A 13,349-nucleotide genomic window follows, 5' to 3' on the forward strand; every position below is an offset into this window, starting at 1 on the left:
TTGCGCCCCCACCTGGTGACAACGTGAAATGACAGCTTGCTTCAGGAGGCTTTAACGCGTTTTATTTAAGATCACGTTTCACTTCTTTTGTTAGACCGAGTCTTCAAAGGATGAGAGCGGACTGCTCAGCTGCTATTTCGGGCAGCTTCTCTCCAAATTAGCCAGGATCAAAGTCGACTATACCCTGAGTATTGCCAACAGGCTTTACGGGGAGCGAGAATTCCCAATCTGCCCGGTGAGTTGGGAGTGACTGCTGATTAAAACCACCCTCTGACTTACCATTTCAAAACCATCAGGGAGCTGGGTTTCTCACCTGCTGTCTAGAGCCCAACCCTCTGGCAGGAGAAGTGGCGCGGGATGTCCAGGACCTGCCTCTCCCCCACACCTTCTGTCGCCCTCCTCGCGGTTTCCCTCTTGCCTGCTCTAGGAGGCCCCCTGGCGGCCGGGAGTCGGCGGGGCGGGGCGGGCCACGTGGCTGACAGCCTCTGCAGGCCTGGAGCTCGTGTGGGTTTGGTAAGGGTGCTCTCTCCCGTGACCTTGACGGTCTTTCCCACTCACGGTGCCCGGTAGAGGCACTGGTAGCTCCTCTCCCAGCTGGTCCCTCCCTCACCGCTCAAGGCGCTTCTCTAAAACCCCCTTTTATGCCGCGATCAGGCCGCCTCCCTATGAAATTGTACTCATTTTAAGATGCGGTGCAGTGTCGCCGAAGGAGACTGACTGGAGCCAAAAGGCGCAAGTTCTGTCTCTGTGGCTAAAGGCTTTGGAACTAGAGAAAGACGCTGCTGAATCCGGGCTTCAGTTTCCTCCGTCGCCACTAGAGAGAGCGAGTGAGCCTCAGTGAGCGTGAGTGGGCGTGAGCAAGGCACAGGAGGGACACGAGCGTCAGGGGCGTGTTTAAGGGGCGGGGTCGCGTCCTGGGACCAAAATTAGTATGTTCTCTTGTAATGGAAATGAGATTTTATATGATTTTTTAAAAACTAGCTTTATTGAAATGTAAATTCATATAAAATACAACTCACTTATTAAAAATGCTCACAGCAGTGATTTCGGTATATCACGTTACAAAATTCCTTAAAATTGTGGTAAAATATCTATAGCATAAACATTGCCATTTTAACCATTTCTAAGTATGCAATTCGGTGGCATTAGTTATATTCACGGTGTTGTGTAATGATTACCCTATTTCCAAAACGTTTTCATCACTGTGACTAGAAACTCTGTACAGTACAATTAATCAGTGTTCTAATTCCTAGCAACTGAAAGCACGTTTCAGCAAAGCCTCTGAAGTTGCTTGCTGTCTGTGCTGTGCTGTGCTTAGTGACTGAGTCGTGTCCGACTCTTTGTGACCCCACGGACTGTAGCCCCCCAGCCTCCTCTCCTCGGGATTCTCCAGGCAAGAACGCTGGAGTGGGTTGCCATGACCTCCTCCAGGAAACCTTCCCAACTCAGGAATTGAACTGGGGTCTCCTGATTCTATACCCTTAATTAACACTACAGGAAGTGAAATGTCTCTGTGTAATTAAGTCTGGGGGCAGATAGAGGCCCCAAGGGCCCAGTATAAATGGCTAGGCACTTCTTTCTCATTAGGCTTCTCACGGCTGCTTCACTCCTAAGCTATTAGCATAATTGTATGATTTTATGCCACTATTTCCATTTATCCCAATTTATCAGGAATACTTAGATGGTGTGATTCAATTTTACCACACGACGGTCGAAAGTGTTGATTTTCGGAAAGACACTGAAAAATCCAGGCAAGAGATCAACTTCTGGGTGGAATCTCAATCCCAAGGTAAGAAAGACCCAACACATTGGAGGTGGTGTTCTTTTCCATTTAAAAGAAAGAAGTCAGCCCAGCTTTGCAGATCACTGGTCTGTTGGGGCCAGATGCTCTCGTGTGTGGATTGGGTCCGAAACTTGTTGTCAGGTATCACATAGTTAAAATGCTTAGACGCTGTGAGTACTTATTTCTGGTCCTTTGCTCCATCATAAAGGTGAGATGCCTTTCAGCCAAGTACAATACCGGCAGAATGTCAGCTAGTTCCATGTTTCTCTAAGGGTCAGTAGAAAAAGGTGAATAGAGTCTGTTTATTCAGAGGGAAAGAGAAATAAGATCCTAATTCTTGCCAACTTTTAGATTCACATATATTTTCTGAGTGAAGGCATGATGGTGATGTGTAGTGAAAATTTGAGTTCAACAAAAATGGAAGAATATTTTCAATCTGAAACTGCCCTGCCTGCCTTTCCTGGGGGTTTAGTTTTCTTGGATTAGGCTTCCCTGGTGGCTCAGTTGGTTAAAGAATCCAGCTGCAACGCAAGAGACCTGGGTTTGAACCCCGGGTCAGGAAGATCCCTGGAGAAAGAACTGGCTTTCTACTCCAGTGTGTTTGCTTGGGAAATCTCATGGACAGAGGAGCCTGGCGGGCTACAGTCCATGAGCTGGACACGACTGAGCGACTAAACCACCGCCAGTTTTCTTGGATTACTTCCTGGATGAGACATACTTTAGTTTTAGGAATACTAAACTGCATTTTAAAATCTGTCTACTTGAATACTTTTGCGACAATTCGTATTTAGGATGTTCTCTGGAAACTTTTTTAAGGTAAAATCAAGGAACTCTTCAGCAAGGACAGTATCAACAATAAGGCTGTGCTGGTGCTGGTGAGCGCTGTCTACTTCAAGGCCAAATGGGAGAAATATTTTGACTGCGAAAACACGGTTGATGCCGTTTTCTCTCTAAGTGAGGTACCAGAGCACAGTTTTCTAGATATTCATTCAGAGTTTCCACGGAGTGATGGGCGGATGTATACTCACATCTAAACTTAGGTCTCTGGCTCGAGACTGGCGTTTACCAGAGTGTTTGTTTATTAATGAAAATCGGTGCCTAAAGGTTATGGAGCAGTTTGTGCTAGGTGCTGCACTGAGCATTTTTCCTTACGGAAATAGGTGTTATTATGAGTCCTACTTAAGAGTCCAGGGGGAAAAATGCAAAGGTTACTCAGCCAAACTCATGCGTTACGATTCACATGTGTATTTGCCTCAAAAACCCATGTTCCTTATTTCGAAAGAGCAAATATATATTATCAATATTATATATATTGCATTTTGTATGTTATATGTGACTTGCAACTATATATGAGTATCACACACGCATAGAGAGAGACCAGTAGGGAACATACGTTCATCTGTCAGCCTAGGTAACGCCAGGAGAGAGAGATGGCATTCACATCGGCCTGTTCTTATGCGTTTTCTAACTTTCTGCATGAGAATAGCTGTGCTGGTCTCTCCAGCACGGCGCGTGCTCCTCTGCGGCTGGTGACCTGCCGCGTACTGTGAGGCTGTCATGAGGCTTACGGCCCCCTTTCTTCTGGCAGAAGCCCAGGTGGCAGGAGTTGTTATTTAGTACCCAGAAGCTTAGTGTTTAACCAAGTTTCCCGCTGATGCTTCTGTGGGGCCATCCAGGCCCGTAGGGATAGAGCATCCCGGGAGGCCAGAGGCTGGGGTGGAGCAGGTAAGGACGAGGGAGCTGGCAGGGCTGGTTTCAGCTGGTGCGGCTGTGGGTAGACACCTGGATGGACATCCTACCAACAAGGGGTCTTAGGAGCTGAAGAACCTACCAAAACCATGGAAAGACGGGATGTTGGCAAAGTAAGGGCCACCCGGTCAGTGGGCAGAAGGCTTCATCAGACTGGACCCCTGTGGCTCTGCACTTTTGGGGGAAGCCCCTTCTCATCTGGACGGACCATGTCTTCAGGGAGGCTGGGGACTGTGTGGGTCTGTGAGCTTCTCGTGGCCGTGTCGCGACTTTCTGCCTTGTCTGCCTCAGAGTGAAAAGAAGAACGTGAAGATGATGAACCAGAACGGGCTGTTCAGAATCGGCTTCGTGGACGAGCTCAAGGCGCAGATCTTGGAGCTTCCGTACACGAAGGGGAAGCTTGACATGGTGGTGCTGCTGCCGTCCGGCTCTGCGGACAACCTGAAGGCTCTGGAAGAGGCAGGTTTTCATTTGCACACCTCTGCAGCTGCAGTCCATGGGGTCGCAAAGAGTGGACACGCCTGAGCGACCGGGCAACAATGACGACAACGTATTTTGGGGCTCCCCTGTGGCTCAGATGGTAGAGAGTCCGCCTGCAAGGCAGGAGACCCGGGTTCAGTTTCTAGGTCGTTAAGAGGCCCTGCAGAAGGGAATGGCAACCCACTCCAGTACTCTTGCCTGGAGAATCCCACGGACAGAGGAGCCTGGTGGGCTACAGTCCATGAGGCCTCAGAGAGCCTGACATGACTGAGCAACTGAGCGCAGCGCATTATGGGAAGTACTTTACACACATTAGTTTGCTTAATCCTTGCAAATCCAGTGGTATTCTCTCTGTTCTATAAAAGAGGAGGTTGAACTTCAGAACATTAAGGATTGGTCAAGCTCACCTGACGTAATCAAATGAGCTTTGCTGGGCATTGAACACTAACCTGTCAGACACCAAGAACAGAGGAATCCAAATTTTCTGGTATCTTTTAAAGAGGAAAGAGATTTTCTTGGAGGACTTTTAAATGAAATGAGAGGATTCTGAGGCAAAGACCTTGAGGATTGTTACCAGTGGTGGAAATAGACTCAGGCCCCCCTTTGAAGTGTGTAGGGCATACTTTGCAAGCTCATCATCTGACCTTGAACGTGATTTTCTTCCTCTTGTAGCTTGAAAGGAATATCACTTATGAAAAACTCGCGGCCTGGAGCAGTTCAGAAAATATGTCAGAAAAAAGAGTAGCTGTCTCCTTCCCTCGGTTCACCCTAGAAGACAGCTATGATCTCAACCCTATTCTACAAGACATGGGCATCACGGATATCTTTGATGAAACGAAGGCTGACCTTACTGGAATCTCTCCAAGTCCCAGTTTGTACCTGTCAAAAGTTGTCCATAAAACCTTTGTGGAGGTGGATGAAAATGGTACCCAGGCAGTCGCAGCCAGTGGGGTTGTCGGCATGGAAGAGTCCTCACCGTCCTGGGAGACATTTAATGCTAACCGCCCTTTTCTCTTTTTCATCAGACACAACAAAACCCAAACCATTCTCTTCTATGGCAGGGTCTGCTCTCCTTGAAAGGGGAACACGGTCTGGTGCTTGGAGCTGGGAGAAAGCGATGATACGATTCACCCCTGGTATCACACGGGTATTTGCGTTTCGCTAACATCCAAAGCTGACTGAATTTCATCACGACTCCACGCTCCCCACCTCCGGCCGTTGGTCTGCATTTCTCCTGACCTTTCTCTCACCCTGTCGCAGGTCTCATCTAAGTCCTTTAGTACTAAAAGGTCCTTGCTCCCTCCCCAAACTTTCACCACCCTAAGCTTTCAAGCATGCAAGTTTACCCGCTGTGCCCTGCGGGTCACCGCGGCCCCTCCCGTGCCCTCTCCAGCCTCTGCTGCGTGGACTGATCTGTCCTCCCAGAGCCCTCCTAAGAGCCCGCTGGGGCCTGGGCACGGTGCTCGTGGAAACCCTTTCCCATCAACTGAAAGCCAGACACCAGAGCGTTCAAGACCGCAGACCCAGGGCCTTTGTTCTCGGAGGTGTCGGTCTGAGTTCTTGATCTCTGCCTCAACTGCATGCTCTGGAAGGACCACTGACACTCTCCCGTAAAGGTGGACTCCAGTCCGGACTGTGGTCCGGTTTCCCTGCCCTGTATCTGCGCCCCTCCCAGCTGCCCTGTGTTGGTGCAGTGTGGCTGCAGCAGGTTTTACAGGAGGAGGTGGGTTGCCTGCGCCTGCTCCTGTGCTGGCCCTCCCCCGAGTTCTCTCTGTGCTGGAAGAGACAGCTGTCGTGTCCTTTATACAGGCGCCTCATGGCTCAGACTCGCTCATAGCATAAAAACATTCTCACTGGTGACATGAGGCTGTTCTTCCAAGTCCTTTGCCCAGAATACATGTCCCACATGTCAGATTTATCTCCGATAATCAAACACAGTCTCTCCCGTGGTCCCTTTTTGAGGGTAGGGTTTCCAGGGCTGGCTCCACACTAACCTGGCCGTGTAGCCGGACATTGACCTTGACCTGTATCGTGGGTCTGGCATTGTCTGGTGTTGCTCTTGCTCTTATTCTTTTCCTTGCTATGCATATTTTCTCATTTGCTTTGGGATTTTTCAGAATTTTAATCACGAAGGGAAAATGAATCTATTTACAATAAAGAGTGTGATTCTTAAATCTGTCTGAAGTCAGTAAACGCCATCTCTACTGACCTTTCATTGATCAAAATGTTTCCTTGTGAATAAAACATTTTTGTCATAAAATATGTATGATGTGTTACCAACTGACTTTTTTTAGTGACATAAATACTTTCAAGCTCTTCATCGAAAAATGCAATAATACATACCCTATAAAGCTAATAATTCTTTTCAGTTATTTAGGAATAGTACATCTTGTGCCAGTAATAATTCTTTTCCCAGCTTTCCACCCTAAGTACATATAAATACATATAAAAAAAGATGAGAACTCACAGTAATTCTAAAATCTAAGAATGATGGCCAGTGGGTCATCAGAATAACGAAGACACCTCTGCTGATTGCAAGTTGATGTGGCCGGGTGGAAAGGCATGGTTGAGAGGGGACCCGGTGAGGCGCCTGTGTGTCAACCTGCCTTATTTTCTTCCCACAACTGCCATCCCCTGAGTTCTGAAATACAAGATAGCGGCCAGTCTAAACTAAGGCACCCGTCTCTCTACTCGTGTTGCTGTCTCCCAGGCGGTGTCTGTGTGGGATGGGCGTGCACACGCTGCTCTGCACAGGTGGGCCACTGGCAAGGACCTATAGCAGAACACAGGGAGCCCTGCTCAGTGTCACCCGGCAGCCTGGGTGGGAGGGGGTTTGGGGAGAAGGGATACTCTTATATGTACGGCTGGGTCCCTCTGCTTTTCACCTGAGACCATCACAACATTGTTAATCTGCTGTACCCCAATATGAAATAAAAAGTTAAAACGAGTCTGTTTTCTTTCTGAAACCCCTGAAAGACTGGATGAAACTCCCCAAGTCTGACTCAGAGGAAGGCGAGGACAGGCAGCGGGCTTCCCAGTCTAGGCAGCTTAGTCATTGCAAGTGAAGTCCTTCCGGGGAGCAAACACAGAATGAGCCCTGGTGGGGATGCTCTTGGGTTGTAGGGTGCCTCCCTGCTTTGCGTGCCAGAGAGTCAGGCCATCCGAGAGGAGACAGAACCACAGAACCATGGTAGATGGAACCCCTGAGACCCGGGCAATTAAGCTCAAAGTTAGAGGCCCTCTGACTCTTTTTCTACTCTCAAGCCAGCGAGAGCGACCCTTCAGTATGGCAGCTAGAGGCAGTGAGGGCCCGCCGGTTGGTGGGCTGCTGTGGGGGTGGAGAGCTAGCCACGGCCGGGAGTCGGGGGTGGGATCAGCACTTCCGGTCCAAGGTCTCCTCCGTCCGCAAGGCTGCAGGCCGACACATGAGACAGCATCGTCAGCAATGTATTCATTCACGTCGGCTCTCAGTGTTCTGGTAGGAGACCCGTGAACGCGCAGTAACTGGCAGGACCTCTGGCGCTCTCGACTTCATAGGCTCTGTTTGTTCTAATGTATTGCAACTCAAGTTCTCTTTGACTGCATACATTTCCTTACCAACTTCTGCCTGAAATTGCTCCTCAGTTTTCCCTTAAACTGGGGCGAGCCGGAACTTGCAGTGCTTCGTCCCCGATGGCTGTTTACTCCTTTTGCACTTGCGGCCTTTAATAAGACTACCTTGTGGTGAACCTGTGCCGCAGGTCCGGTAAGGGGTGACGGGGAAAGGAGGCGGAGCGGTTGCCTCCATGGATTTCTTTGCTCCAAGGTTGAATGCCAGCTTCAGAGTTGTTCTTTCTTTGCTAATGTTGTATTCTTGCTTTTCCGAATCTAATGTCTTATTCTTTTCTTCTTACTCAATAAAAGCTCCACAAAATGTATCCCCATATTTGCACACCTCTTACCAGTATATTCTCCATATTTAATATTTAATTTAAAAATTCTCATAACCTAATACACAATTTTGCTTATAAATAATGATATCCATATTAGTGCATCAAACAATGTTTTAACTACAAATGGCAAAAAGGATTTAAGAAGCAGCCAGATGCATGACAGTGGGGCTGATGGAAATCCACGCAGGTTTTGTCAGTTGACAGAGGTTCTGGATAAACCAGCCCATGTCCAAGGCTGAATACATGGGAGAAACCTACAGGGTTACAGAAAAAAGTAGTGCCAAATAAGGATGGGATACATCACGCCATGAGACTTCAGAACATTACTTACGGCAAGAGCCAGAAGCGGGGTGTAGACAGTGTTTGGCCTGAAGACTCAGATTTAAGGAGGCTTCACATTTATGGAATTGGAGCTGAAGTCAGCTGTGATAAGAAGTGAAAGAATGGAATAAAATAGAAGAAGACTACTAGGGAGCTAAAGGAGAAGGCAATGGCACCCACTCCAGTGTTCCTGCCTGGAGAATCCCAGGGACGGGGGAGCCTGGTGGGCTGCCGTCCATGGGGTCACACAGAGTCGGACACGACTGAAGTGACTTAGCAGCAGGGAGCTGAAAATATAACGTGTGTGTTAGTGGCTCCGTTGTGTTTGACTCTTTGTGACCCCACGGACTGTAGCCTGCCAGGCTCCTCTGCCCACAGGATTTCCCAGGTAAGAATACTGGAGTGGGTTGCCATTTCCTTCTCCAGGGAATCTTCCTGATCCAGGGATCGAACCCGTGTCTCCTGCAATGAGAAGCCCACACTGCAACCACAGAGTAGCTTCCGCTGCGAAAACTAGACGAGCCCAGGAACTAGATAAGCCCAGGAACTAGATGAGCCCAGGAACTAGATGAGCCCAGAACTAGACAAGTCAAAACTAGACGAGCCCAGAACTAGACGGGCCAAGAAACCAGACGGGCCAAAACTAGATGGGTCAAGAAGCTAGACGTGGCCCCAAAGCCCAGGAGCAGCAGTGAGGACCCAGCACCCTCAAAAGTACATAGATAAACCTTAAAAACATTGTTGCTCTTGTTGCTCAGTTGCTAAGCCATGTCTGACTCTTTGTGACTTCATGGACTACAGCCCTCCAGGCTCCCCTGTCTGCGCCATCTGCGCCAGGAACTTGCTCAAACTCATGTCCATGGAGTCGGTGATGCCATCCAACCATCTCATCCTTGGTCACCCCTTCTCCTCCTGCCCTCAGTCTTTCCCAGCATCAGGGTCTTTTCTAATACCAGGCTCCTGTCCACTGAATTCTCCAGGCCGGAATATTGGAGTGGGTTGCCATGCCCTCCTCTATTCTGGCCTATCATTTGCCAAAACCACATTTAAGTGTTTAATGACAAGTCTTGCCCTCCAATAGAACAGGTCTTACATTCTTCTCCTTCAAGAGCATTTGGGCTATTCTTGGTGCTCTGCTATTCCATATAAATTTGGAATTGACTGGTTAATTTTTTGAAAAACGAAACCTCTTGGGATTTTGATTGAAATTGTAATTATCAATTTTGGGAGAATTGAAATTTTTACAGTATTGAGTCTTCCAAACCACAAAATATTTCCCACCATTTGCTTAAATCTTCTTAATGTTTCTATATTATGTTTGATATTTTTCTATTTAAAGGTTTGCACATTTTTCAGTTTTAATAAATGAGATGCTTTTTTGATAATCTTTTAAATTGTACATTTAAGAAAATTTTAATTGCTAACCGTATGTTGCTAGTATATTAAAATATGTTTTTTTTAATATTGACCTCACATTCAGCAATTTGCTAAGCTCACTTTTCAATTCTTACAATGTATGTGTGGGTTCCTTTGTAAATGATTATTCTGTGTTTTCACTATGAGTCTTGAGACTTTAACAATTTAACCTATCAATTGTTAGTGCTTAAAGTTTCAGGTTTTAAAATTGATTTTCATTGTAGCATAGTCGATTCACATTCTGTGTGAGTTTCTGCTGCACAGCAAAGTGTGTCGCTTGCACGCACAGGTCTATCCGCTCTTTTTAAGACTCTTTTCCCGTATAGGCCGTTGCAGAGTATTGAGAAGATTTCTGTGTGCGAAACACTAGGTCCTGATTAGACTGTATATATGTATATACACACACACACACATACACACACACATATATATATTTATTTATGTTGTGTTCTTGTTCAATTGCCAAGTCAAGTTCTACTCTTTGGGACCCCATGGACTGCCCCAGGCTAGGTTCCTCTGTCTCTCACCATCTCCAGGAGGAGTCTGCTCTATTTCATGTCCGTTGAGTTGGTGATTTTTTTATGTATTAATAATGATGTACATATGTCAGCCCCAACCTCCCAGTTCATCCTTCCTCCGCACCCCTTTCCCTCCTTGGTGACCATAAGTTTGTTTTCTACATCTGTGACTCTTTTTCTGTTTTGTAAATAAGTTAATTTGTACTTTTTTTTTTAAGATTTCACATATAAGTGGTATCGTATGATTTGGTTCAGTTTTGAATGGAAGCAGTGACAGCAGACACACTTGTTTTCTGTCTGATCACAAACAGAATGCTGTTTTTCCGTCTCTCTCCATTTCTTTCTGCGTGTTGACTCCACTGAAGAGCATGTAGTTATGAGTGGGATTCCCACTCAATGTGTGAAGACGCCAATGTTCGCTCCATTAATGTGCTGGTTCTGAGAAGCCCCCAGAGGGGTCTTCACAGACCTTGATAAACCGATACAGAGTTTATCCAAAGGAGACTATATATAAGATTTGCCAAGGAATTTGGGGGAAGCAAAAACAGTGAAAGGGCTTGGCTAGATAATTAAAACACGCTTGTCTCAGGTGAGCTGTCCTATAGGCAGAACCAAAGACAGAGATGCTTGTTCAGGTCCTTTGCGGGGTGGAGGGGAGGGGAGTGATCCTCAGAGGGACACAGGGCAGGGCAAGGGGCAAGTCAGCCACCCTGAGGCCTCAAGTGGAGGCCGGCTGCTGCGACCCTATGAGGGCTCTGGAGGACACGCTCCACCAGAAAACTGGCCTCATTCTGATGCGAGGGACCCATCTGTCCTTTACCCTTCTGCAGGTGAGTCACACCTGAGGTGTGGCTTGGCTGGGGGCAGGCTGCTGCCTGGCTTCCCAGGCAGGTGGCTCCCAATGAGCTGGAAATCATTTGACTGACAAAGGCTGACTATGAAGTCTCAGGCAGAACAGCAAGTGGGCGGCAGGGGCGGCGGGGGCAGCCCGACTGGGGCTCTGGAGCGTCCATGCCTTTTAATGAAGGATGAGACTCATAGGCAGTATCAGTAACAGACATGGGAAGTCGTGCCAAAACTTGGGGTGGGGGATGGGGAAGCCATTAGTGCCCCGGTTTGGGGCCTAGCTCTTTCCTCTCCTCACTCCTGAGCATAGAAAGCAGTCTCCTGTTTCCTAACCACCCACCCATTTCCTACCTTTAGGATCGTTTTGATACAGAAAGGAAGAAACTGACAGAAAAATGGGATTGGAGGTTGTGATGACATTGACAATTAGGTTTAGGGGAAAACAATAATGAGATCTATGCAAAGAGAGGAGGGCTTCCCTGGTGGCTCAGCGGTCAAGAATCCACTTGCCGAAGGGACCTGCAGGAGACCTGGGTTTGATCCCTGGGCCCAGAAGATGCTCTGGAGGTCATGCCAACCCACTCTAGTATTTTTGCCAGGATAATCCCATGGATTACCATGGGATTGCAGAGTCGGACACAACTGAAGGTACTGAGCATGCATACACACAGCCAGAGGGAGGGACTGAGAGTCCAGCAGCTGGTAGCAGGAACAGTTCCTGCTGATGGCAGCATCCAAAGCGTGGCCCTGCACATGAGCTACAAGCCAGAGGGAAGGTGAGGGCCGGGGGCAGGGAGGTCACTGACACGCGCGTGGAGACACAGAGAGGGGTGGCGGCTGGCAGGGGGAGAGGAAGACGTGTGGCAAGGACCAGGCGGGCTTCTGGAGGGGGAAAGGATGGGGCCATCTCTAAAGGAAACCCTGAAGGTGACTGAAGGAAGAAAGGCTTGGGAGAAGCAGAAGTAAGCGAGAGGCAAGGAATGGAGACCTCACCTCCTGATTGCAAGATGAGAGTGGTTGTCCCCAGGTGAAGACTTTGTGGTCTGCGGTGGTCTTCGGGGGAAAGCCAGGTTTTCCTGTAAAAGTGAGGTGGTAGAAAAAATGCTTTAGAAGAAAGCAGAGGGCTTATGGAGTTAAGTGGGAACTAGAACCGAGAGTCCAGGGTCACAGAGAAAGGGACTAGGAGATATCAACCGGTGGGCGTATTAAAACATAGAGCACTATGGCCAGCTCAAAGATCTTTGCTGCTTTATTTATTAAAATAAAAATAATCATTTTATTTTATTTTTTAGTGTTTTCCTTTATTTGGTTGCATTGAGCAAATTGTGAATATTGAGATGGTACGTACGTATGTTATCCATGGTCTTAGCAGCTGCCTCACTAAGCTGCTTCTTTAGACAGTAGGTGGGAGGGAAGAGCTGAGATGGCCTTCTAGGATCCACTGCTTGGCAACGGTGACAAACCCTCACACACTTCACCAATGAGAATCACCTAGAGGTCCAGCAGAGCCAGTAGGGATACCCTAGGGGTGGCAGGAAAGGCTGGACTTCGGAGGTGTACTTTCCCAATGCGTTTTCAAAAATGGTACTGTTTTCCTGAAATCAGTGAGCTTGTTGTATGTTCATGAATTATTGGCACTTATTCCAGCATCTGGTGCTAGTGGTGAAGAATCTGCCAGCTAATGCAGGAGGCCTGGGTTAGATCCCTAGATCTCGAAGACCCCTGGGAAAGGAAGTGGCAACCCACCCCAGCATCCTTGCCCGGGAAATCCCGGACAGAGGAGCCTGGCAGGCTACAGTCCATGACGTTGCAAAACAGTTGGACACGATTTAGTGACTAAGACAACAACAACCAGTGTCTGGTACATAGTAAACTCTCAACAAATGTTCGGCAAATGAATTAAAATGAGACATTTCATAATGAATGGGCAGAATCCTTGAGAACAGGAGTGGTGTGGGTGTTGCCTCTCCAGTTTTTCTCAGTACCTTTTCTCTTTTCTAGGAAGTTAGCTTTCATACTTTTCTTCTTTTTCTGCATTTGGTAACCCCAAGTCATGCAACTGCGAAGTTAACTTTACTGCGGAGTCTGGTCTTGTCAGGACAGCGCCCTGTGCGTCTGTGGTTAGGAAGTATGGTCTCACTCAGATGTTTACCCAGGCTGTAAACCAGAGCTTCCTGACCTTGGCTGCACACCAGGATCGCCTGAGGTGATAAAAATTCTGACTCCTGTTCCTGCTTTAAGGATGCTGACTCAGTTGTCTGGTGGGGGGGGGTGGGGGCAGGTGGGGGTGGGGGCAGGTGGGGG

The 13,349-nt window shown here is 47.9% G+C and overlaps 1 protein-coding gene across 2 annotated transcripts in view; it reads left to right on the forward strand.

The window, feature by feature from the left end:
• The window catches only part of SERPINB12 (serpin family B member 12), a 43,997-nt gene extending 37,038 nt beyond the window's left edge, over window positions 1-6,959 (forward strand). For both annotated transcript variants that reach the window (XM_069568294.1, XM_069568295.1), the window contains 5 exons: window positions 95-235; window positions 1,672-1,789; window positions 2,600-2,742; window positions 3,824-3,991; window positions 4,685-6,959. In XM_069568294.1, the coding sequence (XP_069424395.1) occupies window positions 95-235; window positions 1,672-1,789; window positions 2,600-2,742; window positions 3,824-3,991; window positions 4,685-5,089 (975 nt within the window). In that variant the 3' untranslated portion in view covers window positions 5,090-6,959. The remainder of the gene's footprint in view (window positions 1-94; window positions 236-1,671; window positions 1,790-2,599; window positions 2,743-3,823; window positions 3,992-4,684) is intronic.
• The last annotated feature ends 6,390 nt before the right edge of the window (window positions 6,960-13,349 follow it).

The sequence above is a fragment of the Ovis canadensis genome, chromosome 23 (assembly GCF_042477335.2).
Source record: "Ovis canadensis isolate MfBH-ARS-UI-01 breed Bighorn chromosome 23, ARS-UI_OviCan_v2, whole genome shotgun sequence".
NCBI classification, from domain to species: domain Eukaryota; kingdom Metazoa; phylum Chordata; class Mammalia; order Artiodactyla; family Bovidae; genus Ovis; species Ovis canadensis.